Here is a 27,242-nt window from a genome sequence, read left to right as displayed (position 1 = left end):
CCAGAAACAGTTGGTGATGGGGATGGTGCTATATTGTGAGACTTTTGAGAGGGAGATGCACATAAAAAAAACAATATTAACACCCAGTCATCAATCTCACTGTGGCTTTTCATTATTAACCAGTTATTAAATATTGAAATACTTAACATTGGTTTTTCTTTATGTATAGTCATAATGGAGTTTCAGCATTTAAAAAAAAAATCCCATTCCCAACTCAATTTAGCTCATTTCACTCATCATAAAAGCATGTCTTTTTATGTTTTGCACTACTTTAGTGTCTCTAATCCTCTGAATATTTGTTTTACAGTAAGTCAGTTAAGGCAAGGCAAGTTTATTTATATAGCACATATTTCATATCCGTGGCAAGACAATGTGCTTCACACAAAACAAAAACAGTACATGATCATAAAAACAGTAAAAATTGAAAGCATGAGAACATTAAGGAATGAAAACAGTAAAAAATAAAAGCATTAAAAAAAATAAAGAAAAAGGGGAAATCATCGGTCTACCACAATAATTAACAATGCTTCAGTGAAGCATTAGCAGAAGTCATCTGAATATTTTGTTTGTCTTAAGTCGGGATTTATAGCTGTAAGTAGTTGGGGCATTTTTGAAAGTTGGTTCCTATGGCTGAGCACCGCTTCACCCCGTTTGGCACACACACTGGGCTTTTCTAAAAAGTGTTAGTGCTCTGTTCTGAGAAACCTGAGTGGTACATACTGTGTTAAGAGGATGTATGTAACGTTTTACTGTATAAAAGTCAAAATCTTTATGCAAGACTCATTAAAGCGCCATTACAGTAATCAACACAAACCAACAGATGTGCAGCAATTGTATGTTCTTTGGAGACATGTGTCTAGCGGCCTGCTCAATATAAGGCCAATTTTCTCTCTCTCCTTACCTTATTCACTTTCTTTTGTTCTCCAACAACTCCTAACAAAAGTCTGTAGCTGCTGGATAGTTGTGAGGAACAATTGTTAAAACAGAAGTTAATCTGTAGTTATCCTCCAAACTTATTACTTAAATATATATTTATTCTTAGAAACTTTGTTCACCGCTTTATTACATAAACCCAAGCATGAAGCAGATATCCCTCCCAGCAGGTGTGTGTGTGTGTGTGTGTGTGTGTGTGTGTGTGTGTGTGTGTGTGTGTGTGTGTGTGTGTGTGTGTGTGGTGTGTGTGTTGTGTGTGTGTGTGTGTGGTGTGTGTGTGTGTGGTGGGTGTGTGTGTGTGTGTGTGTGTGTGTGTGGTGTGGTGTGTGTGTGTGTGTTAGGGCTGAAAGGATTCCTCGAGTAACGACTTGTTGACTATCCTTTGGAAAAACAGCTGATTGTTGTGCACCATTTTCTCTCACTCTCTCTCTTCACGGAGAAACAGCTGAGCAACAATCTACTAGCATGAAATTGTAATCAAATATATAAATGAAAATAGCTTTAGTATGACTTATATATACTTATAGGCCTATATACAGATCAGTCTCAGGTTGAAACTTGTAGTTCTGAGAGTGAAGTGGCACAACTTAAGGAAATGTTTATGTTTAGTGTAGTTTGAGGTTGTTATTGCTTTTCAGCAAATGTTTTTTGTAACATGGCCCCTAAATGCACTTAATGTTTAGTTTTTTGAGGATATTAAGCAATGTAGGCAATACAAATGTTGCTTTACCAAAAATTAAACCAAACTATATTGTAATATAGTAATAACTTGTTATGTTTAACTTGTACTTGTTCATGTATGTATGTATAATGTATCCTAGTATTTTATTTATATTTATATTCTGTGCTGTGTGACTGATTTTGCTGCTGCAACTCTGTAATTTCCCATTTTATTTGGATAAATAAATATCTATCTATCCAACTTGTATAGTATTGTTTTTCAATTAAACAAAACTATTTCTTATCCGATTACTCGATTAATCGATGGAATAATCGGTAGAATACTCGATAACTGAAACAATCGATAGCTGCAGCCCTAGTGTGTTTTCATTTGTCCAGAAGTTTCCTTCCCTTTACATATGGAAATGTTAGAGGACGGGAAGGAAGAGGAGAACCTCTGTCTGTGTCTTCTCACTGTGGATGAGCATCAGGATCATTGCTCTGGACACACAGTAGCCCACTGTAGCCACTTGACACTTGAGAGTGTGTTTTTGTGTGTGTGTGGTGTGTGTTGTGTGTGTGTGTGTGTGGTGTGTGTGTGTGTGTGTGTGTGTGTGTGTGTGTGTGTGGTGTGTGTGTGTGCGGTGTGTGTAAGTGTAAGATGGAGATGAGATAAGTGGAGTCTGCCACAGGGTGGGGGATCAGATCAGAGTGTCTTTGTCCAGAGAACTGACATCTGATTGTTCTGATGGGACCAAGAGGCAACAACATGGAAACACGCTGTACACACACAAACACACACACACACACGCTATAATATGTCAAACTTGTGTTCTTGTCTCTCTTTCAGGCTAATATTGGGCAGATGGACACCGCTAAGAACATGTGGAAGATGATCATGGGGAACTTGGCCCTCATCCAGGTAACTGAAGCACATCTGACCACGCTTACATCCACGTAACATACCAGGGTACAGGGAGGAAGAAGTCAGATTATGAGTTTATGGGCTGTGCAATGCTCTAAAAAGCCATTTATATGCAAACATTTTAAGTGTGACTTTGCATTGAATTATTTGGTATACCACAATGTGCTTCAATACCTCATTTTTTGTGGTCTTAATGTGCACATTAACCCGATGCATTATGAACACATATATATATTTGATTGTTGCTTTTTGCTTGTACAGTATACAGCAAAAGTTCTCTGAGAATTTATTTTTATATCCAAGCAAAGTTGGTATTGTAATTGAAATTTCCCTAAGTGATATTAAATCAAATTGGAAATATATTCAAATCGGGACCTTGTAAATCAGAATCCAATCAATTTGGGAAATCATTGGCGATACCCAGCCCTAGCAACAAGTAATGAGGCTTTTTCTTTTTCCCTGTCACACTTTTGTCACAGCTACATGATCCTTGTTCAGGATTTTTATCACGCACAAAACAAACTTTTAAAAACTGATTACAGCTTAACATGGCCAAATAATTAGGGTTATTCTTGTCTTCTCTTTCTCGTTCCTTAACCTGTTTTAAGAAAACCCTGTTTTTGCTTTACATAACATTTCAGGAATCAAATTGCTGCCAAACCTGAGAACAATCTGGTTTCATAAGTGCACTGTGTGTACAGTAAACAGAGTGACTGATCATTACTGGGCACAGACTAACACCAGTGTACTGTGTGACTTCAAGCTTCTGAACTCTAGCTCTGAACAGAAATAAAAAGTGACACATAATTTGATTGAAAGCACATACTTACAGCCACTACAGACACACACAAACTACACACACACACAGACACACACACAAACCCGCTACACCAGCACAGTGTGTTTCCACATATTGTCTGATCTGACTGCATCTTCAGAACAATAAGGGTTAGGGGTGTCACAGTTTTTCTCTCTCCAACCCTGCCTACAACCCTGCGCACGTCTGAAGAACAACAGGCTCACCTGCCTAAAGCATGCAGCTAAAGAAACAGGGTAACGCTAGCTTACCAGTAGCCTGCAGGTGAACTTTTTTCCAGACACCATGGCCACTGCGGGAGTTGGCGATGACACAACAGAACTGGAATATTCCCCTGCTTCCCTGAAGTCACGGTTTGGCAATGTTTCGCTTTCCCCTGAGTTATGTAAACACACTACAAACTGTAAAGCCCGTGGGCTCTGATCAGACCCCGTCTACGGAGAGCCTATTAAGCCTCATCGGTTGCAGTTCCACCAGAGTTCCACTGGGGGTGATCGCAGGCGAGTGCAAAATGACCGGGAGTCTATGGAGCTAGACGGCTTAATTAGTCTCTTTCACCTGATTGCTGTTGAGAAATCTCAGATTTGATGGTAGATTTTGCAAATTCAATGTGGATTATAGCTCACAAGTTGAATTAACGAGTGCTTATGTCATTTCAACTTCTTACATTTTGAGTCGTTGTTGCCCATAACACGCTAGCATTCTGCTAATGAATGCTGATTGGTCAGTGAAGGACTGATTACGACCAGAGATCCTGCTTGGTGGCATCTGAAGCGGAACCTGAATGTCTGAGTGAATGTTACATTGTGGTCTTTAAAACCTTAGCAAACCGAAACTCTTTCTAGCACGTTTTCTAGCTCGCTATAAAGCAGTATCTCCGGCCGTTTGATGTGTATGACATCATTGAGATTTTTAAAGGCTTTTTAGTACAAAAAGGCCCAGCAGGGTGGATTTTCTAAGCCTCCCCTTTTGAATTCAACAAATTAATAGACAAATAATTGTATCCTGAGAAAAGTGGATTTTGAGGGTTATAGCTCCATAGACCTCCATTCATTCTGCCCTTGCCTGTGAGCGCCCCCACATGGAACCAGATTAGAACTGCAACCAGTTCAGAAGCTGGAATTTTCCAGAGAGAGGAAGTTCTCCCGTTATTAGAAAGTCTCTGACTGTGATGTTACTAAATGGGGGGGTTTAGGTGCACCTTGTTAACCTCATGGTGCATTTAAATTGCACCTTGTAAACTTTGAGAAAGTCAAATTATTGTTGTGCCCTTCTGCCATCTAGTGTCTCCTACTGTCACTGCTACGAAAGAACATTGTATTGAAAATTGAATCAAATCGTGACCTTAAAAACAAGGGTGAAATTGATTTTTGGAGATTTTCGTGATACCCCTAATAAGGACTTAAGTTGAAAGTCACTGAGATGTCAGTCAGGCACAGTTTGAAAATAGCTTGTGTCCTGAGACAAAGAGCAGGTGGGACAGGAAATAGCATGGGCAGGAGACTGCAAGAGCTTTTTCCTCAAACACTATTGTCATTACTCTCAATTAATGTCCTTGCACTCACTGCAGCCTCTCATTTCCTGCTACTTCTCTGAGCAGTTACTGTACATAAACAAGGATACAAACAACCAATATTTCCAGAATGAGAGGTCAGTCTCTGTCAATCCAGCTTGACATATTGATATATGTAAATATCCTATTTTGAACATACCAATAATATTTCATTTCCCAAAATGAACTCTTCATTTGGCCATTTCTGAGGGTCTGTTGTTTGAAGTGGTCTTGTGGTTGTGTAATGATTGGTGAGTCCATAGTTCCTGGAAGTGGACCAGGGCTAGCCGGCTGCTGACATACCCTCCTATAAAGAGGCAGGGTGCACTCACACTGGGTCACACTCCATTAATATACAGTACTTAAATTGGAGATATAAATTATTTGTCTATTACTTATTTGGGTAGTTGTGACACTGGTTGTTTAGATAGATAGATAGATAGATAGATAGATACTTTATTCATCACGAAGGAAATATAAGGCATCCAGTAGCTTAGAAAACCATAACACAACAAACACATATACACACACATATATAAGAATAAAAAAATAAAAATCACTCACAGAAATGCATTGACCATGATAAGGTAAGGTACTGTGGTAGACTGTGTGCAATGGTGATGGTGCAAAAGTGAACAGTGCAGTACATCACAATTAAATAGGAACTATGCCTATAAAATCTAAACATAATAACCTATAAACTGACTGATTGAATAAGAATAAGAACAATATACAGGGAATAAGTTATAAGATGTAAGATGTAGATGTTATGACCACAGTCCAGTGTTCCCCTCAGATAAAAAACTGTGTGTAAAAAATAAATTAACGTTGTTTTGAAGTTGTGTTCTGGGGTCTGTGATATTGAAGAAATCCAACTGTAAATCATACTGTATGTATGAATGCTATGTAAGCTTCGACAGTGTGTAGATTCTGAAAGCTGCTCAGATGTAACACGATACTCACATACAGTACATCTGAAGTGTACATGTTGACTGATAGCTAGGCTACATCCACCATTTTATTGTGTGTGTGTGTTCAGGTCCAGGCCACAGTGGTGGGGTTCCTGGCCTCTATAGCTGCTGTGATCTTCGGCTGGATCCCAGAGGGACACTTCAGGCTGGGCCACGCTGTGCTGCTGTGTGCCTCCAGTGTGGCTACTGCCTTCATCGCCTCTCTGCTGCTAGGTATGTCTGGCCACCACACAGGGTGTGAGGGATATTCACAGTGTTGACAGCTACTCATCAGGCACAGGGGCGATTCCAGGATTTTTTAAGTGGGGGGGACCAGAATACAGAGGGAAACATTAGATAGGACAAAACAACACAATTCTACAATTCTACTAAATAAAACATATTCCATTCATTGATAATTTCCCTTATTTTCATTTTGAACAAATTGTTCATCCGAGTACAATACACATTTTCTATAGGCTCAGTCTGCCACTAAAAAAATATACAAAAATTCCAGGTTCCATTATATCAGAATTTCAGATAGTCATCATGGGAGGGGGGGGGGGGGGGTGCCCTTTATGCGTCAAGCTGATCAGATATCAGTCACATGACTTACATCTGACTCTCTGTGCCAGTGCTTGAGTTCTATTCTAAGCAACTTAAAGCGCCCTCAACCAGGGGTTGATGCACAGACTGTGAGTGAAGCCTAGCCTAGCTAAGTATATAGATCATAAGTCCCGCCTCCTCCATGTTAGTGGATGGGTAGTCTATATCCTTCCACTTCCTGGATTCCAGAATTTTGCCGAATGCATTTATTTTCCATTTCCTTCCTCGTGCTTTGTGTTGGAATTTTAATTTCAAGGATTTACGAGGACTATTTTTGACTTTTTGTCTTGCACGACAAATACAAATCTCAAATTTGCCGGAAGTTCGTTAGGGTTTTCCCAGGCAAATTTTTAATGTCTTTTATTAACTTATAAACATCTCTTCTACTGCTTTTTCTCCTTATTGCGCTTCTATGAGCGAAGGCTTTTTCTTAACTGTTGACATGAGAGGACCCTGTTTGTGGTAAACTGCAGCGAATACTTTCCTGTTTCTGTAAGAAACAGAACATTTCCCATTTCTGATCTGAGGGAACATAAAATCCCGTATAACTGGTGTAGTCCTTTTTAAATATTGTGAAGCCTATAGCCTCTCTGGCCAGCAGCTCTTTATTGCTTCAGGTCTTCTTACTTTATGTTTTTAACCCAACCTTCGGGTTTTGTTTTTGCCAGCATCAATTTTTCCTGGTGGAAAACAACAGAATCTCAATCCATTCTCCTGGGGGAAAATACTCTGGCTACACCCTTAAAGACAACATGTTCTACTCTGTGTTTTTGCTCCTCACACTTGTTTGAAGTTCACAGTCAATAAGACCCCGGAACCCTGATGATAGATGCTTACACTGAACATCACATGGTACATTTTACAGAGCATGTGTGTGACAGTGTCCTCAGATGTCTTCCACGTTGTGACACCTCTGACCCGAAATCCCACAGGGCTCATCATGATCGGTGTGATCATCGCGTCCAGGAAAGTCGGCATCAACCCTGACAATGTGGCCACGCCCATTGCTGCTAGCCTGGGAGACCTGATCACCCTGTCCCTGCTGGCGGGCATTTCAACTGGACTGTACAAGGAACTAGGTAATGAAAACACACACACACACACACATACACACATACACACACAGCTCACAAAGTAAATGTGATTCATTTAGTGTATAATGCTCGGTTAATGTTGTTTGTCAGGGCTCTAGCATCAAAGTGTATTAATATATTTGGCCTTCACAGATCATTCAGCTGTTTTTATGTAAAAGGAGAACATTCTTGTTGTTTTCACTCATTTGCTTTTTTTTATGAGTGTGGTCAAGAAATGTACGGAAAAATATTATTTCATAAGTTTAAAGCAAATTAGTCCAAAAGTTGTTCTTACAGCCGTATTCAGATGGCAGATACAAATTAGTCTGTTCTGTCATGGCAGGAAAAAGAAAAAATTAAGTGTGACATATTATAGTTTAGTGGCGGCGTAATCACAGTTGATACGTCTGTGATACACTCAGAAAAGCCTCTCATTACTCTTATTGGAAGATGTTTTCATACTAGGGAGCAGCATGTGTAGAAATGTGTGAAATGTGACTATGTCTGCGTGCGGTTAATAGGGATGAAGGCCACACACGCCTAACCTCACCGTGTTTTAGGGCTAGGGTTGTTAGCGCGGCGATAGTATCTTTACCGCAGACAATTCCAGCTTCATTAAACCAGCACTGACACACTCAGAAGCAGTGAAACCAGTGTGGAGTAATCCCATAACTCCCCCCTTCGTCTAAGAGTCTGCAACCTCAACAGTCTTTCTAACTTTAAAAGCCAGTCAGGTCCTATATTGAGCTTATTTGTTGTTTTTTTTGGCTGTTGTGTTTGTGGTAGTTATAGTCTCCTGGAGTGTCAATTTAGAAGTACCACTGCCCTCTATAGACAACACCAGGGACTTCCAGTCAATCCTACTATAATCCCCTTGCATGGCGGCAGGATTTTCATGAAATCACATGAAAACTGTCTCAGGTCATACACCCAGTAAGAACGTGCGCCCCGTGTTGGCTAAGTCCTGCAGCGGCCCGGGTTTGAGTCCGACCTCTTGCCCTTTGCTGCGTGTCACCCCCCATCTCTCTCCCCCTTTCCTGTCTATCCACTGTCACTATTGAATAAAGGGAAAAGCCCCCAATAAAATCTAAAAAAGAGAGAAATTGTCAAACTCTGTTGTTTTTTTATTAGTGTTAAGTTAATGTTAAGATAACAAGTTTCACCTGGTGCTTCAATATTTGACCTTTGAAATGGAATATATGCCATTCAAAGCACCCTTACAAAAACTGTTCCTTTTTTGTTTGTTTCTTGTTATTTTCTTCTGCAATTGGGGTGTACATTTTGATTTAAATATAAGTTACTTTTCAAAATCCACACTCTTCACATCCGCAATAATTGGATCCCCTGCACAGCCCTTATATACAAAGAAAATACCTCCCTTTTCCAGCTGGTTTGCCTGTAACTGATGTTATTCTCCTTACAAGGAATGCAGCATTTAAAATAATCATTATTTGAAACAGTGCTCACTCCACATAAAACGCTATATTACATCACTTCCTGCAAACTTCACAGAGAATAATGAGGGTCAAACAGCATCATTGATCTGTTTTAACCAAAATATTCCTCTATACAATAAAAAGCATTTTCCATCAACACGTGCTTGGTGTGTGAATCCACTTTCTTTTTCCCTGTACAGATTACAATGACTATGCCAACCCGCTGGTGTGTGCGGTGTTTGTGGCGTTGTGCCCCCTATGGGTGCTGATAGCCAGGAGGATCCCATCCACCAGAGAACTCCTCTACTCCGGCTGGGAGCCGGTCATCATCGCCATGGCGATCAGCAGGTAGAGAGCAAAGGGTGATCAAGTCACGTCACTTCACCTTTATCAAATCACAAATTGCAGATACTGTGGGTATTTTAAGGTTTTTACAATGTATTCCACAGCTTATCGCTATATCTAACATTATTTATGCAAAACAATTTTTGTTTTTCTCCATTTTCTTAATATTAATATTACAGAGACTACGTCCATACTCATGCAGTCTATATTCACAACCTACAATCCACTGTCCATGTGGGATGGATCTTCATGTATTTTCTATGTAATAATGACAATAAAAAACAGTGATTTTACTTACTGTGATCACTCTTGTCTTTTAGTGTCGGTGGTTTGATCCTCGACAAGACTGTCACCAACCCAAACTTTGCCGGCATGGCTGTCTTCACTCCGGTCATTAACGGTGAGGAGTTGTAAAAACTCAAAGATGAAAGTTTAAGGACTCCTACAGGGGTAAAGTGGGTGGAAAGAAAGAAATTGATAAGTGAGTGCATGGTGATATAAGATAAGATAACACAACCCAGTCTCAAGGCAGTTTGTGAAATGATTCAATCTATTGGATTTGTGTACACAAACACGTTTATGTTGGTTTTTTCACGATGGTCAGCACGTTTTTGAAACTAATGTATTAAATAGGAAGCATCTTTCGTGAGTCCTTAACCCAACTGTTGCTTTCTTCTTTTACTAAACCCAACCGTGTTGTTGTTGTCCCGCGTCCCGTTGTTGTTTACCTAAACCCAACCCGTCCCGTTGTATACGGCTATGCAGTTGTTGGCATTGTAAAAACGCGCTGACCATCACGAAAATCCATGTGGACATGAATCAAATAGATTAAATTACGTGACCATTTCACGAATTGCCGTAGTTCTCCATTAGATAACAACAACCAATGTGCAAGTGAGTCAAGCGTCAAACAATCAACAACAATAATAAAAATAGCGGTTGATGTGAGAGCTCCATCCCTCCATCTGGAAGTGGAGAACAAATATAGAAAAATATGTTATAGCATTGTAAGGTGCATTTAAAGCCGTTCATGTTCGTCACCTTCGTCTGGTTTGATAACAGACAGAGGTGCCGAAGATGCTGAAGTATTTGTCCAGGTGAATAGATTTCGATAATTGATAATGATAATCGCTATGATAAATGCTGTTTTCATCTTCTTAAATATGGAGGTTTCCTGCTCCTTCTGTTTTATATCCCATTAAATTGAATAGTTTTGGTTTTTGGACAAAACAAGACATTTAAAGATCTCACCTTGGGCATTGAGAAACTGGGCTGGACATTTTTTTGCTATTTTCTAACATTTTATAGACAAAGAGATTAATGGATAATTAATTGAATCATAAGTTGCAGCCCTGCATCACAACAATACATTGAGGCTGTAATGTAATGATGAAGTTACCAGCTTGTACCTTTATTTTGAAAATCAGAAATGACTCTGTGTGTGTGTGTGTGTGTGTGTGTGTGTGTGTCTCAGGTGTGGGAGGTAACCTGGTCGCGGTTCAGTCCAGTCGAATCTCCACCTATCTGCACATGAACGGTCTACCCTTGGGGGATCCCAACCCCACCCCCAGGAAGTGCCCCACACCCTGCAACTCCTTCTTTGGCTCCTGTAAGTTGACGGGCGGCGGTGAAATGTCCCACATTTCCCTCTTTGTTTCCTCCCAAGATCTCCGTGATGATAAATGCAGAATTAACCAAGTTACACGTCATCATATTGTTAATTTTAGTAAGTATTTGACAGGTTTAAAGGTCTGCCCTTTTTTTCTCTTCCAGCTGTGAACTCTCGTTCAGCCCGTGTGCTCTTCTTCCTGGTCGCCCCGGGTCACCTCGTCTTCCTCTACACCATCAACTCGCTGAGGGGGGGACACACCACCCTGACACCTGTGTTCATTACGTTTTACCTGGTTGCGGCACTACTACAGGTACACACCAACACGCATACAAAACACACTCTTTACCTGCGGCTGAGGAGAGTATCTAGAATATGTATGTATGCAGAATTCACAAATTATTTTTTCCTAGGAGTTTTATAACATGCATCAAACTGAAAACCTAATCATTTATTATTATTAATTGTTAGAGAAGCATTAGCAAATAGCTTTTGTGCTTCCTGCAGAGTGAAGATCTTAATGAACCTAAGCGGAGGATGTTATGGGTAACACTAGGTCTCAGAGTGGATTGGCCAATCCATAGTTTCCTGTCAAGAAGTTTTCTAATGTTTTTATTTGAGAGCGTTTACATAGTACTGTGTGAGTGATGTGAAAGCACATAACCTCTTTAAGAGTTGTTTTCTCCTGGATACGTATGTTATACCCCCGTACTAACATGAAAGACGTGGCTGGTCTTGTAACTGTGCCTGAGGCCGTGTAAAATGATAGAAATGAAATTAAATTCAGCTCTACAGGAAGATCTCAGAAATGCTGCCGGCCTTTTGGGGATTGGTTGAATCGTCATGATTTCTTATGATCACAAAATTGTGAATTCCACGGAAGGAATATCAAATTGGCTTTCCCCGTCATTTAGTTAATCTCCAAACTGCATTCAGAGTAGAGATGTAACAATTCCAAATTTTGTTGTACAATTGATCGTCTTAGTAATAATTGTGATTAACAATACTAATTGTCTCTTTCAGTGAAATTCTAAAATATTAATTTTTCTATTAGTTTTTTAAACAAATTAAAGTTTTAAATGAATTTCGGGAAACATCTGTTCTTTATCACGGTTATGTGACCCAGATCATGTTATAACACACAGCCGATGAAGTAAACTACATCTCTTTGTTATCATAAACCATTTCTTTTGTAATTGTATCCCCCGTCCGTCCGTCATTTGTGTTGCTATGAACGTGTCAACATACCAATAACTCATTGAATTTGGCATATCTAAATAAAATCAAAAATTACAAGTCATACGTTTTAAGACCTTCGCTACTGCGATTATGTAAAAGAAATGGACAATTACACAAACATGACATAGGTGGAATATTAAGTCTGCATGCTTTTAAAGACGTTGTGGGTTATTATGTGTGTGAACCTCACGCGCCAACTGATGACATGTTGATAGTCATGGGAACCATCTGTCAATGACACCATGACAAGATCAGAGGACAGGACAACTAATATTCTCCAGGTGCTGTTTCTCCCACTCGAGTGTGTACGTTATAGATCTGAATAAAGCTGCATCTAATCTGAAGACGTCTGAATCGCTCATCTGTGAAGTCTCCTGAATCCCTTTCCAGATATCATTGTGTAATAATTGTTAAAAGCCTAATTTAAGAGATTTAGAATATGCGACAGGTAATCCCAATAGTGACCTGTCTGCACAGTAGAGCCAACACCGCCTTCCTTTACTTCCTTCGTTTTAAAGGAACAACTGTGGTTCCTGTAACAAACAGTGTGCTTCTGCTTGGTCTTCCTCCAGGTGTTAATCCTTCTCTACCTGGCAGACTGGCTCGTGCACTGGATGTGGGGTCGAGGCATGGACCCCGACAACTTCTGCATCCCCTACCTGACTGCTCTGGGTGACCTGCTGGGGACCGGCTTCCTCGCCCTCTGCTTCCACATGCGCTGGTTCATCGGGGACAGGGACTCTAATTCGGGCAACTGAATGCATGCAACGACACACACACATGCACACACACATAAAAGAAAAAGAGAGAATAAAACGGCACACGCTCTTTGCTTGCACGCACGACCGTGTCAAACACCCGTACATGCGTGAACATTATCTGAAAGTGGACATTGTCTACTTTAAAAGAGCTAATCTCCTCTAGGGCTCGGATTGATGGTTTAGCATTTGTAGCGTTTCATCTTCAGGATGTCAGGACACTGACGCAGCAGCAGCAGCAGCAGCCTGTGTTTCGCTTTCGAAACCATGGAAACACACCTCAATAACTCCACCTCAACCAGTGAACAAAACTCCACCTGAGGAACCCAGCCCCGCACACTACACATCTCTTCCTATATTTTACTAAATAACTGAGTCCTACTACTTTTGTTGTTATTATACTTTTGACAATGACTATTATTGTTGTTAAATGATGCATTTGGTAGGAATCGACATGTGCAGGGCCGGTCCTCATTATTTTCAATGGGGACGTTAGCCCTTCCCGTTTTTTAAAGATCAAGTTTTAATGCTTGAAACAAAGACGACAGAAGACAGCAAAACATATATCCAAACCAGCCTAGAATGCTTAATCACCAAGTGCTATGTCATGTATACAGAATGAATATTATATGTGTCTCATTTGTGATTTAGTAGAGTGCATAGGGCTAGCTATTCTCTCTGTTTTACCCTGGCCTTGTGCCTGTAGGAAAAAGGACCAAGGGGTTTTACTGCAGGGGACTGGACCACAAATGTAACAAGCTAAATCCCTTTTTGGCATCGCTCCCATCAGTGAATGGCTTAATTCAAGTCAAACGGGAACAGAAAATCTTGGCCTCGAGAGTTAGGAATATCAGATCTGAGGTCAGATCACAGTCCAACAAACGCTTATGTCAGCCACTGCGAGAAGGGGATTTACCTCTGATTTTGTTAGCAGTTGAGAATTGCCTAATTAATGCCGATTTAAAAGTTTCTCACTCCCAAAATAGCCTGTATTTTATTCCACAAACGTCTTCTGGAGTCCCCAGAGGGTTACGCTGTTTCCTTTTTTTGGCCAACTACTAAAAACTGCCATTACGAAATGCTCTGAGTAAGATTCTTCTTTGTTTGAGCAAACGCACAGAAACAGTGGAAAATAGTATGTGGAAAATGGCCAGACAAGTGTCAGTTAGGAATGTGTTGGTACACCTGACACACACACACCACACACACACACACACACTTCACTGTTGGCTGCAGCTCACTATGTTTTTGTATTAGATTTTTTTGTGGATGCCAAGAGGTTAGAAAGGCTTATTTTGACATCTGACAACTCTCTACTGGAGCAGGGCAGTTGTTGTTGTGTTGCCCTAACTAGGCGTATAGTAACTGAAAAGACGCTCAATATACTACAACGCACTGAAAGCAACCTGCAGAGCTCAACCGGCTGAACACCATTGTGTTCACACATGGTGCAGATTGTGAAGGTGTGTGAAGTTGCCGTAGCCAGGATGTGCTTGCTGATATATTGCGAGGATATTTGATGTCATTTCATTTCAATCAAACTTGGAGCACTAAACCTTTCCAATGAAAGGCAGACCAATGAAGTTGTTTGAGGTTGGTTGTGGCAAACCTTTTTGGAATTTTATTGTTGTTGTTGGTTTTCATTCTATAGCCTTTAGATTCAAATCCACCAAAAGATAGTTTTTAAAGCTGTCCTAAGGTCCAGTCAAACCAGCGACAGAGTCCCGGTCACACCAGCAAAAAAAACACACAACTGTTTAAATAAATTAACTTCAATGGAATCAACACAATCAGTGGATTCTCTCGCGGGGTGGAATAAATATGAACAGCATTTTTGCATTAAGTTTCAATCAAGTGAAATTGACCAACAGCAACGCGTTGTGGCAGTTCTGGCGATTGAGGGAACAGGAGGAGCAGTAGCTATCCGCTTTTATCTATCCCTCCTCTGTCGGAGTGTAGACCAAAGATAACTAAGATAACAGGCTTCCTGTCAGTTAGTAAGAAACATTTATTCCTGTTATAGTGCGTTCCATATGTACTCAGAAGTCCGATTTTCCGAGGTCAAAGTCGGAAACACGTAGCCTGGAAACCCAGACCCAAATCTGAAAGATTAAGGGTCTGGCAATGAATAATGAAAGTCGCCCATCTCGAGGGGCGGCACCGAGCGTACACTAGCTAACACTACGACCAATCACAACAACACACGGGCGACGTATCCAGAGCGCTAAGCCCTATATGCTTGCCTACCAGCGGAGCTAACTGGTAGATTAAATTTGCCATATCCAGTCGGAAAAATAGCAAAAACGTCCTTCTTTTTTAAATAAAAACAAACAAGTCTAACTTGTTCATTGTTGCGGCCAAAGACGTTTAAAACAACTGGTGTTTATCCATAGCTACACAAGATAACATCTTGCAATGTTTACTAATGACTTAGACATCACAGTGCCGTCGTCATCTTTGGCCCCGCCTATATCAGCTACACCGATGTGATTGGTGCAGCTCGCCTCTGGCCCGCCTATATCAGATGCACCGATGTGATTGGTGCAGCTCGCCTCTGGCCCGCCTATATCAGATACACCGATGTGATTGGTGCAGCTCGGCTACAGGGGCATAGTTAATGAGCAGCATTACTCAGTGCCTGAGTGACTTGCTGAGCATATTCAAATTGTGCTCCCTGACCTTGTATTTCTGAGTTTGAAACTCGGACAACCACCGAGTACCAAAAGCTCAAAATCCAACATGGCTGCTCCGTGCATCAACAGTTGTGACAGCTGTAGTAACATACGGTTATTAGCACACCTTTCATATTTGTGTCTCACTAAATCAGTCGTACACACAGTTCTGTCCATCTTCTAGCTGTGAACAAGTGGTTACGTTGTTTGTATGCACAAAAAACAGCGTAATGCGTTGTTACTACTGGTATTGCTAACAATGGCGAACCTGGCTAAAGCTAATGAAAACAATGAAAATACGACATAAATGGATCCCACTGATATACACGTAAAATTTCGAACGCTTGTTTTTGCCCACATTTTTCATGAACTTAACTCAAAGATCTAAGACTTTTTCTATGTCCACAAAAGGCCTATTTCTCTCAATATTGTTCACAAATCTGTCTGAATCTGTGTTAGTGAGCACTTCTCCTTTGCCGAGATAATCCATCCACTTCACATGTTTGTCATATCAAGATTATTATTCTGATTAGACAGAATGATTATTGCACATGTGTGCCTTAGGCTGGCCACAATAAAAGGCCACTCTAAAATATGCAGTTTTGCTGTATTGGTGGTGGGGGGGGGGGGTGTTAGGGTTAGGGTTGGTGTTGGTGTTAGGGTTCATGCCAGCTAAAAAAGATCTAGAAAGAAACTCAGAGAGCTAATGTGACTGACTGATGTTTGCGGCTTGCTATTTTCCCTTATTATTTAGGACGCACACATTAATACTGCTGTGCTATTTTGTGGTGTGACTGGGCACCGAGGAAGATTTCATTTAGCTTTTTTTTTCATATTCTGTAGAGTGAATTCAAGTCAAATTCTTAAGAAATGTTTGTTTTTTTCTCTTGTCACACGTGTAATTAAAAAAAATTAATAATAATCACTCTTGTCATGGAGGAGCCTGACATTTGTAAGCGGATGACTAACTGGAGAATGTTGAACAATGGCAAAATCTGTTTAAACCTTAGTGTGCCCCGTTAAAACAAATGCACAATCACACGTACACACACAGACACACACACACACACACACACACAATCGGACAGCAGAGACTCAGCTGTCTAGAGCTAACTCTTTCTTTAAGGGCTAACAGGTGTGGAGGAGAATGAAATAGGAAGTGACCCGTTTTGACAGACTGGGCCGAGAACAGAAACCTGCATGTGATGCTTGACATATTTGGCGCTTGTCAGACTTCTGTGCTGCATCAAAGGGGCCAGTAGAACAACCTGTGCAGGGCACATCATGTAAATGTGCAAAACACGATTATTTTATCTGTTCAAAATCTTTGGTTTTGCTCTGAGTGTTTTTTTCAACAACAAAAAATGTGTAATTGATGCTAAAATTTCTTTTTGTATTCCTATTTCCTCCTTTCCCTAATCTTTTTAACTCGTTGTGATTTTTAGTTTTGTGTCATGAATTGCATCAGGCAAACAACCACTGTAAAGATGAAGCAACTTCTCCACGCTGGTCAAAGGCACAGAGTACTGTAAATCTGCTAAACGGACACCAGAGGGCACCGCAGGGATTCTCTAAACTGTACAACTCTTCAGTGCATCTCTGGTTCAAACCCACACATCTCCACCCGAAAGGAACGTTTATTTTGTCTTCTTTTCTACAGCGTTTGACTTGTCGTGAAAGTCCTTCCATCTGTTTACTGTCCGTCTGTATCCTCCACTCTCTTACTGACCAGGTGCCAGCGTTCTGCCTCTGTGTCAATGGAAAGTTGTGAATACTTCTATAAGGGGGCAAGGAATGCTTTGTCTATTTATTTTCAGATGCACACAAAGCAAACTGTACATATATTTATTCTATATATAAGGTTGTTTATTTTGTCATTTCATTTTGGCTCCGATTCTTTGTCACAATGTTGTTGTCATTTTTCCCCTCTTCTCTCTGATGTTTTTTTTTTTCTTTGCAAAAAGGCCAGTAGAGCTTCTTGGTGCTCGCCGCAGTAGCACCGGCGGCGAGGCTAATGACTAGCACAGTGCCTTATACAGTACCGCTCTTTATACACTTCACACATTTGCACACACACCCTGCCACATGCAGGGAATTCTTAATACGACATAGAATGGCCTTAACCTATCAGAGCCAAGCTCAACCCAGAGTAACCAATCAGGAGCTAGGTTAGCCACAGAGTAGCGTCTCTATTTTATTAGCTTTGATTAATAAAATATGTACAGTAAGTTGATTATGATGTAATGTAATAATGACTTTATATGATGATGATGATGATGATGATGATGATGATGATGAGCAGTGGACAGGAGGGCTGGGAGAATCAGTTACAAGTTTTTGTTCATTGACTCTGAAAAAACGAGGGCTTGAAAGCTGTAAAAACCTCAGTAGGCTGGTTTTACAGGGCGTCTGGAGTCAAGTTAAGTTACGCAATTAAGATTTGAACCCCCAGACTCACCCCAAAAACCCCAAAACAACAAGTGTGACATGATGTTCCCTCCTGTATATGAAATCCAACCTAAACTTCCACCTGTCCAGGTCAGCTCCGCTGAAAAAAAGACACTTCACAGTTGCCTTCTCTGTGTGTTCTTCTTTTAAAAGCCCTCCATTTGAGAGGCTGGAAGAAGGCTCTCTCCCTGCAGGACTTTGTAAATTGCTGGAAATAAAGGACTATATTATTTCATACCATTCCTCCATTTTGTTGTCTGTTTTTGTCACTTTTTCAGCGCAATCTAGTGAGCCCAGAAATGAAAGACAGTGTTTCGCGAAGCTTCATTTGACCATCACTACTGTTTGGTCTGGTAGTTAAACTCCAACAACGGGGCTGAACACACTTACTTACACTGTGTTACTTACACTGGGAACAAAGGGGTTGGATAAAAATATTTAATAACTGAAATTAAATAGTTACAAAATAGAATATGCAGAGAGCAAAAAAAAAGTGTACCTTTAAATACATTGAACGAGTGTGAAAACCTGGGAAACTTACACGGGTGCAAAACACGCCAAAGATAAAAGAGAGGAAAAATATAAGTGCCACAGAAGAAACGTATTCAACATGAGATGAGCAGAGGGTTGATGCTGCTGGTTTGATGGAACCAGTTTCTCTCTGCTCTCTCCTCCTTCATCCTCCCCTCCGTTTCCAAGGAGACCCCTGGAGGACAGCCGGACACAGAGGGCGTCAGCTAACTGCAAGACCTGAGATGGACCTGGATGGGGATAAAAGTACCAGGGATCATTTCACCATTGATACCTGTTTTTTGTGCATACAAACACTATAGCAACACATCATAACAGATGTTGAACAGGACTGTGTGTGCGACTGATTTCATGAGACATGAATACGACAGAAGTGCTAATAACTGTATGTTACTCAGTGGTATACTTATAATTTATGAATTTGCTGTGCGGCGTCCTTGAGTGCCAAGAAAGGCGTCTTTAAATAAAAGGTATTCTTATTATTATACTTTATTTTTTGTCTATTTCAGTATTGATTGCATTTTTTTACGCCTCCTGTTGTCCTCGGGGTGAAATTTGACCCATTTTCAAAAAGTTTTCTGTAAGTCATTTTCTGCCTGTGGCCATCCAACTTTATAACTCCTCCCTCTAAGTGTCTGACACACACTTTGTGAGTTTGAAACTCTGTTTTGTGCAATAACACCAGCTTAACATTTGTGCAATACTCTGCTGTGCAATACTATGTATTCCTTATTACTGTTGAACATTACAACTCCTTAATTATGTAAATACTGTATCATAAAAATTCCATTAGCTATGTAAATACCATACATATTTACACTCATTATATTTATTTATTTATATTTCTACTCTGATATTTATATACTCTTGCAACGGCAACATATTTTGTATCTTTGGGGATCAATGAAGTATTTCTGATTCTTATTCGATTAACATGAAAACATATCCCAGAAAACTCTGTACATTATTAGAGAGACTGGATTACTGTAACGGGATCCCTAACAAGAGTCTGCAGAGACTGCAATATGTTCAGAACACTGCTGCAAGGATCTCGATGAGAGCGCAAAAGTACGACCGCATCACACCCATTCTCCACTCACTTCACTGGCTTCCCGTTTCTGCTAGGATTGAATATAAGGTCTCAATTCTCACCCACCAGTGCTTCTATGGAAATGCCCCCCCCCACCTGAAAGAACTAATCATCCCTCACACTACAACACGATCCCTCCGCTCAAACAACTCCAACCGCCTCCTACTCCCCAGAACTAAGCTCAGCACCATGGGTGATTGTGCATTCTGCTCCGCCGCTCCTCGGACGTGGAATGCCCCCCCCCCCGACCATCTAAGGGCCGCCCCCCCGACCGTCTAAGGGAACCAAAGACTTTTGCGATTTTTAAAAAGGACTAAAAACATTTCTTTTTAGCAGAACTTATGAGTTTTAACCTTGCACAAAAATGTCGTCGCACTATTTACAGATATTTTACACTGATGTTTTTTACCTTGCTTTTATGATCTTACCTGTAGCACTTTGAGATATGTTTAAATGTAAAGTGCATTACAAACAAAATGTATTATTATTATTATTATTATTATTATTATTATTATTACTAACCCCTAGTTTCATTTTGCGCCGGAATTGTCCTTTAAGGCTCCAGAGCTTTAAAAACTGTTCAATTCAGTCTGCACTTTACGCCATTCCACTACGCCTCTTAACCAAGTTTCTCTCTCCCACCTTTTCTTTTTCAAAGCCTCTGCTTCCCTCAGGCTGCTCCTGGGTTTGGCCCTTCCAGCTGCAGCGCCCCCTGCTGTCCTTAACAGTGCTGATGAGGGTTTTATCATGCAGGTGACTCGGAGAGATGAATTGGTGGACCTCATTGCTCTGACATCTGGAGGAAGAAGAAAAAGTGACATCTGACACTGGTAATGGAAACACGTGTCCCCATAGTCGGTGAGTTAGCTGTTAGCTGACCCTTTGCCACAGCCGTGCAGTCGGTGCTTCTTCCCATCCGACAGGCAGCCCTGTCCTTCCTCCCTCATCCCTCTGTCCTCCTCCTCTTCATCCGAAGCAGCTCTTCCTTCCACCGCTCTCTGCAGACGCTCTGCCTCTGCAAGCAGTAGAAGAAGTTACTTTACTTGCTGAAGGACATTTCAGTGGTTAAGACTTCACAAATGTGGACCTGAGTGGATTGTTTTTTTTTTTGTAAAGCATTAGCTAATGAATATTTTTCTGGGTGCCCTGTTGACCTTTTTCCACAACAGACATGTGTTGTAACTAATTAAAAACAATTGTATTCCATTTGGTGCGTCTGATCAGGGTTGCACATGCTGGCTCGCTGACATGACTTACTGGGACACTTGAAGGAACAACGTCGTTGACAAAATTAGTTTCACACATGCTCGTCCTGCTATGACGAGTAAAATGGCATTCAATTTTCACTTTATGAGGTTTTTTAATGTTAATATGAGTTCCCCCAGCCTGCCTATGGTCGCCCAGAGATTAGAAATGGTGATAGGTGTAAACCGAGCTCTGGGTATCCTTGCTCCTTATGAGGTCATAAGGAGCAAGGTTACCTCCTCTTTCTCTGCTTTGATCGCCCAGAGAATTTGGCCCGCCCATGAGAAAGAGAGAGGCGTCACAGCTTTCAAACAAGCAAAGTGGCAGTTGGTCAAGACCACACCCCCACCCCCACTGGCTCTAGTGCAGTAATTCCGCACCAAGGCTGAATTTTGGGAAAGACAATTCAAAGTATTAGGGGGACCACTAAGGTCTATATAAAAGAGGCTTCAGATAACGTATTAGGGGACCACTAAGGTCTAAATAAAAGAGACTTCAGATACAGTTTTAGGGACCACTAAGGTCTGTATAAAAGAGACTTCAGATACAGTATTAGGGGACCACTAAGGTCTAAATAAAAGAGACTTCAGATACAGTTTTAGGGGACCACTAAGGCCTATATAAAAGAGACTTCAGATACAGTATTAGGGACCACTACGGTCTATATAAAAGAGACTTCAGATACAGTATTAGGGACCACTAAGGTCTATATAAAAGAGACTTCAGATACAGTATTAGGGACCACTAAAAAAAAGCCCCGTGTTGTGAGACCTTTAAATATATCAACAATCCTTGACAAGCATGCCCAATGGGTGAAAAGTCTGCTGTTCACCACTGGATAGAAATCTAGAGTTCAGTTAGAACACGCTCAAAGTCCTTTATGGCTCAGTGAGCCATCACTTTTCCCAACACTCACGTGGCTTGCTACAGGCGTCTTCTGCTCCGATTAGGTAAAGTTGTTGCTGGGCGTGATCAGAGATGCAGGTGCAGTGGGAGCTTGAGGATTACAAAGATACAGAACATATCTCAAATGTATTGCTATCAGCTAATACTGTAGGCAGAGTCACAGTATTATCATCATTTCATCATTTCAATGAGAGTTATTGAAACTGGTACATATTTTATTCACTGGCTTGGACCTGTCTAATGAAAGCTTTCCTTTTTCTGCTGGCTTTAGCGCTTTGAATTTCAATATCAAATCAGTTGAGGACAGAGGCAAATAATGTGAAAATAGATGCACAAACATGCCTGTGCGCACATAGTGTTTGTACCTGTACAGGTGTAGTTCAGTCTCCAGTTGGGTGATCCTGGACTGAAGCTGTGGCACAGACTGAGCCTGCTCCTGGATCATCCGAACCCTCTGAAGCCCCAAGCTCAGGGCCTCCCTGGCCTCCTCCGCCCGCCTCCTGATGGAGATCATCCAAGATCATCAAACTATTCCTCTAATATCTATCCATTCTTCCGTGCAAACATCACTCAGTTAACTTTACAAAACTCCAACCTGATCTGAGCGTTCTTCTTCCTCAATTCAGACTCCGCCCCGTGAAGCTTGCGCACCTCCTGGTACGCCCATCGCAGCTCCTCCTCCAGATGTTCATTGAATTTCATGGCCTCCTCCAGCTGTCCATCACGCGAGGAGCGAATCAGCTTCAGCTCCCTCACAAGGGGGTCCCTGATGTCCTGTCTCCTCGCCACCCTCCTCGCCGCATCACAGACGCACTGTCCTTTAATTCTGTGTGTTGGTACCAGTTTTCCCTGTATGAGGTTGATGGAAGTTTTGTGAGTTGAAACCATGGAACTGAAGCTGGACGGAGAAGGGGGGGGGCGGCTCCTCTCTTGTCGGAGGGCCACCTCCAGGGCCAGGCAGCGGGCGTCGCTTCCCTGCAGCGCAGAGCGGAGGTCCTCCACCAGCTCCCTCAGAGCTGCTACCTCATCTGGAGAAGAAAAACAACAACAGCAACAAGAGAATTAAATATGTTGATCCAGTTACAGGAACAGTATGTAAAGGGACATTTTGTATTTTTAAGCCAAGACTCTATATTTATTTGTATAAGTAGGCTTTATTGACAACGTTTCATTTCTGGGATTGTTCAGGTGCCACCAGATATTCCGCCGGATGTTCCGCATTTGGCCGGATGTTTGGCATTTCAAACTCCGGTGGATTCATGTGGACTTTGGTTAACTGCTCCTCAGATCTCTGCAGGGTAAATCCAGACAGCTAGCTAGACTATCTGTCCAAATTGAGTTTTCTGTTACACAACTAAAACAACTTTTGAACGTACTTGTGTTCCACCAAAACAAGTTCCTTCCCGAGGCTATTTTGCAGCGGCACCGTGGCTCCGTCCGGTGCTTAGCGCCACCAAAAACAATTGTAAATGGTTCAAAGAAATGCTGATAAATAATAAAGCATGTTTTTCTCCAATCCTGTAACACAGTGTGTGTGGACTAGCCAGACCCTCCTCTGTAGTTCCGTGGAGGAAGGTCTGGCAATATAGTGTCCAAGGGACTAATGTGAACAAATACCAAGGAATTTTGCTAGTTGAGTTTGGATTTGAATACATTCAGTGGGGATTCTGGGGGGAATCTAGCACTGCCTGCAGTATTGACTGTAGAGCAGCGGTTCTTAACCTGGGTTCGATCGAACCCCAGGGGTTCGGTGAGTCAGTCTCAGGGGTTCGGCGGAGGTCAAGACACACACTCGACTCATATGATTCGTGATGACACGCCCCGCTTGGCCATCATCAGAAGGGTTCGGTGAATGCGCATATGAAACTGGTGGGGGTCAGTACCTCCAACAAGGTTAAGAACCACTGCTGTGGAGGGATTAACAGAATGGTGGTGCAGGAGATGGAAAAGGTGAAGAATGAATCAAGTAGGAAATCACACTTACAGTGGGACAGGTTACATTTTAAGATAAAGTAAGTTCAAGTAATTGATGCTTAATTGTCTACTTCCTCTCCTACCACACATGTCTCTAACCTATTATTACTGCTCTGTGTCTCTCTGATCAGTAAACACTAATGTATACAATATTAATCCTGCAAGGGGAAATTACAATGTTTTCACTCTGTTGTTTTTACACACATTACACACAGGCCTGAAATACACACACATGCTCAGTACCTATACATGCACTAATAGAGAGATGTCAGAGTGGGGGGGGGGGGCTGTCCATTGAAAGGCAATGAGCATATTAGGTATCTAAATGATGGCTACAGTCAGTTGGAAGGTAACCACAGAGTCGTGCTTGAATTGTGCAGCAATTGAAGTTTGTATACATTCTTACTGATCACAGGAGGCATCTCAATGCAACGATGGTGTAACATGGACATCCTGTGGGCTACTGTACCTGACTCGCTGTGTTCTGCGGTTCGACCGTTAATCAATCTGTTGACGGGTCCATTCTGATCCCTCGTCAAATCAAAACTCACACATTTTCTCCGTCTGACACGCGGCCAGCGGAGCCGGATCTGTCTCTCAACCAGCTCCGTGTCCTCTGTGACCGGGAGGCGCCAGGCACACTTCGCAGCTCCTCCACGCGCACTGCGCACACGGAAATACCCACAGAGCCGCGAGTGGAAGTCTTTAAAGGAAAGCTGGCAGGGCAACATAGAGCAAATATCCATAAAATCTTCATCTTCTTCATCTTTTTGTCTATCTCCATCTCCAGTTCCTCCTTTCATCCTCTTCTTTCCTTTCTCCGCTCCGGTACCTAGTCCCAGTACGGCGCACAGCGCGGTGAAGTCCTCCGCCGACACCATATCGTTCCGGTTGGGGTAGGCCAGGTGGTGAAAGACCTCCTGCAGGTATTGGTCTATTCCAGTGGCCAGGACCACGATTTCGTTATCCACGCCGGGGTCGGGGCAGTGGTGATGGGCCAGGGCGCTCCGGAGCCACTCGCTTTTACGCGCTGCCCGTGGCGAGGGCTGGACGCGCGGCAGGTCCAGTGCGTTGCGGTCCATGACTGCACATAAACTGGTTTAGTTCAACTCCTCGATCTTATCACATATAAAACGGGTCACAATTAGAATCGGATATGATTTGAGACCAGATAAGGTTAAAAACACACCCCGGTGTGGTTTGACGTTGCTTAATTCACTGGAAATCTCGCTTTAGAGTCCTTCCCGGCGCATCAAGTCAAGATCTGATCCCCTCGGGGGAGAAAAAAGTCCCTCTGTGCCGACTCCACCCTTGTGTTTTCACACTCTGAACGCTTGTGTGTGTGTGTGTGTGTGTGTGTGTGTGCGTAAACTCACAGTATAGGCAAGAAAGTGCGGCCAATTCTGGTGCTGTGGTTTTTTGATCTATAACAAAAGTGGATCACACATCAATTATTGCCATAACAAATTGCAGACTCACAGTGTTCCTCCACAGGGAGCCCTGAGCAACAGTTTGTGGTTGCATTTGTCTGATAAATAATCAGATTCATACAGACATGTCATACAATAGATTATATGATTTGCAGAGGTCATTCTGTGGCGTCTTTCATCCAGTGACAAAAACAAACCACAACTATCCAGAGTGAGTCACGGTGGGTCTCAGTTTGCACTTTTGTCAGAATTAATTGTAAGTGGATCTGACTCACCCACTGCCCGTGTGTCAGCAGCAACAAAAAACAACAAAAAGTGCACCTTCTGTTACCTTGTAAATGAAGGTTTCCAGGAAATGGGAGCAACTGCCAGGGGAAATGCCTTTCCCCACCCTGACCACCCCCTGTCACACACCTGACAGCCGTAACAAAGAGAGCGTGTTGATTACACTCACCTGGGCATGACTAGACCATGCCACGCACATTACACACGAATCCACTGCAGCTCTACTGTAGCGTTACACATGGGCAATAATTGGTAACTCAGAAGTAGGGATGACACTGTGTCAATTGACAGGAAATGAATCAACTCAAATCATTTATCATGCCAAATGAATTTTGAATGATGGCTTCTAAATTGTGAATGTTTGCTCTTTAAGTGATTACACTGTAAATGCAATGTCTTTGCGTTTTGGATTGTAACTCAGACAGAATCCTGTAAAGATGTCCTCTTCTATTTGATATATAAACGTGGCATTTAACCAAATACAGAAAGAAAGAAAGAAAGAAAGAAAGAAAGAAAGAAAGAAAGAAAGAAAGAAAGAAAGGGAAATATGTAACTTTAGTCAAATCCCAGAAAATACAAAACGTTTCAAGTGCTCATATTATGCTCCTTTTCAGTTTCATAATTTTATTTAGAGGTTGTACCAGAATAGGTTAAGGTTTAATTTTCAAAAAACACCATATTTTTGTTGTACTTTCACTTTGCTTTGTGGGGGGGGGGGGACTTTGGGCTTTTCACTTTGTAAACCTATAACGTGCACAAATAATATATAATATATGACACAATAAAGGAAAGGGAAAAAAATCCCCAAAAGCATAATATGAGGCGAGCACTTTAACGTTTCAATCATCACCATTTATGATCAAATACAAAAAATACAGAAGCAGTTGTCGTCAATGAAAATCTCAGGTCTCAGTACATTAACTATGTACGAAAAGGAAATCTCACAAGTGAAAAATAAAAATGACAAAATGATAATGTAAGACACGAAAGGGTGCAAGTTCAAATTTGGGGCTACAATATAGCAACAATGTGAAATAAAAAGGATTTGAACACTTTGCACACAAAAAAACTTTTCAGCGATGCTCATTTAATTCCAGTCTGTGGGGTTGCAACACGGACGCTAATCAAATCATTTTTAAAATAATGAGTATTTGATAGAGTTGGGTGTGCAAATACATTTTGTCCTTGCCATTTTGTAGATCAAATAACATGTTGAAGAAAGTAAGATAAAGAGATAATGAAAATTATATTAAAATAATTAGTTTCAGCCGTATGTTATAACATTACACTTTTTGAAACCACAGTATGCTGCATTGGGCTGTAGCGTAAAAGCATATATTCCCATCTTTTTATAAACAAATGTTAGTAGTTAGTAGTTTTTGGTGGCTATTCAAAAATGTGTGTGTGTGTTTTATCTGTTTTTTATTTTTTAACTGTTTTTTAACTGATTTTGTGTAAAGCACTTTGAATTGCCCTGTTGCTGAAATGTGCTCTACAGATAAAGCTGCCTTGCCTTGCCCAGGGACGTAGGGGACATGCTAATCCGCCATCCAAGTACAAAATTGTGCAGACTGGCAAAGAAGAAAACTTACCTCTCTTAATAAACATGGAGAAATATGCAGAATAATTCAAAGAGAATTACGAATTCTACCGAAGAGTGTCACTTTTTCACTTTTGCATCCTACACGCTACTGAACTGATTAGCAAGTGAGTCATGTGAAGTCACATGCGCTCACAGAGGGAAACCTGAGATATTGT

The 27,242-nt window shown here is 41.4% G+C and overlaps 2 protein-coding genes across 4 annotated transcripts in view; one reads left to right on the top strand and one right to left on the bottom strand.

The window, feature by feature from the left end:
- Positions 1 to 18,263, top strand: part of slc41a1 (solute carrier family 41 member 1) — a 37,125-nt gene extending 18,862 nt beyond the window's left edge. For all 3 annotated transcript variants that reach the window (XM_032514207.1, XM_032514206.1, XM_032514205.1), the window contains 8 exons: positions 2,444 to 2,515; positions 5,927 to 6,071; positions 7,376 to 7,522; positions 9,153 to 9,300; positions 9,618 to 9,697; positions 10,772 to 10,906; positions 11,071 to 11,219; positions 12,718 to 18,263. In XM_032514207.1, the coding sequence (XP_032370098.1) occupies positions 2,444 to 2,515; positions 5,927 to 6,071; positions 7,376 to 7,522; positions 9,153 to 9,300; positions 9,618 to 9,697; positions 10,772 to 10,906; positions 11,071 to 11,219; positions 12,718 to 12,903 (1,062 nt within the window). In that variant the 3' untranslated portion in view covers positions 12,904 to 18,263. The remainder of the gene's footprint in view (positions 1 to 2,443; positions 2,516 to 5,926; positions 6,072 to 7,375; positions 7,523 to 9,152; positions 9,301 to 9,617; positions 9,698 to 10,771; positions 10,907 to 11,070; positions 11,220 to 12,717) is intronic.
- A 174-nt stretch (positions 18,264 to 18,437) lies between these two features.
- si:ch211-112f3.4 (EF-hand and coiled-coil domain-containing protein 1) lies at positions 18,438 to 25,128 on the bottom strand. Its single transcript, XM_032514208.1, has 7 exons — positions 24,239 to 25,128; positions 22,391 to 22,823; positions 22,161 to 22,295; positions 21,806 to 21,885; positions 20,524 to 20,659; positions 20,287 to 20,440; positions 18,438 to 18,784 (listed from the first exon to the last, which is right to left on the bottom strand). Exons 1-7 carry the CDS (start codon positions 24,849 to 24,851, stop codon positions 18,761 to 18,763), a joined length of 1,575 nt encoding a protein of 524 aa, XP_032370099.1. The 5' UTR covers positions 24,852 to 25,128; the 3' UTR covers positions 18,438 to 18,760.
- Between the last annotated feature and the right edge of the window lie 2,114 nt (positions 25,129 to 27,242).

This window comes from Etheostoma spectabile, chromosome 4 (genome assembly GCF_008692095.1).
Source record: "Etheostoma spectabile isolate EspeVRDwgs_2016 chromosome 4, UIUC_Espe_1.0, whole genome shotgun sequence".
In the NCBI taxonomy this organism is placed as follows: domain Eukaryota; kingdom Metazoa; phylum Chordata; class Actinopteri; order Perciformes; family Percidae; genus Etheostoma; species Etheostoma spectabile.
This window is presented reverse-complemented; position numbering and strand designations above follow the sequence as displayed.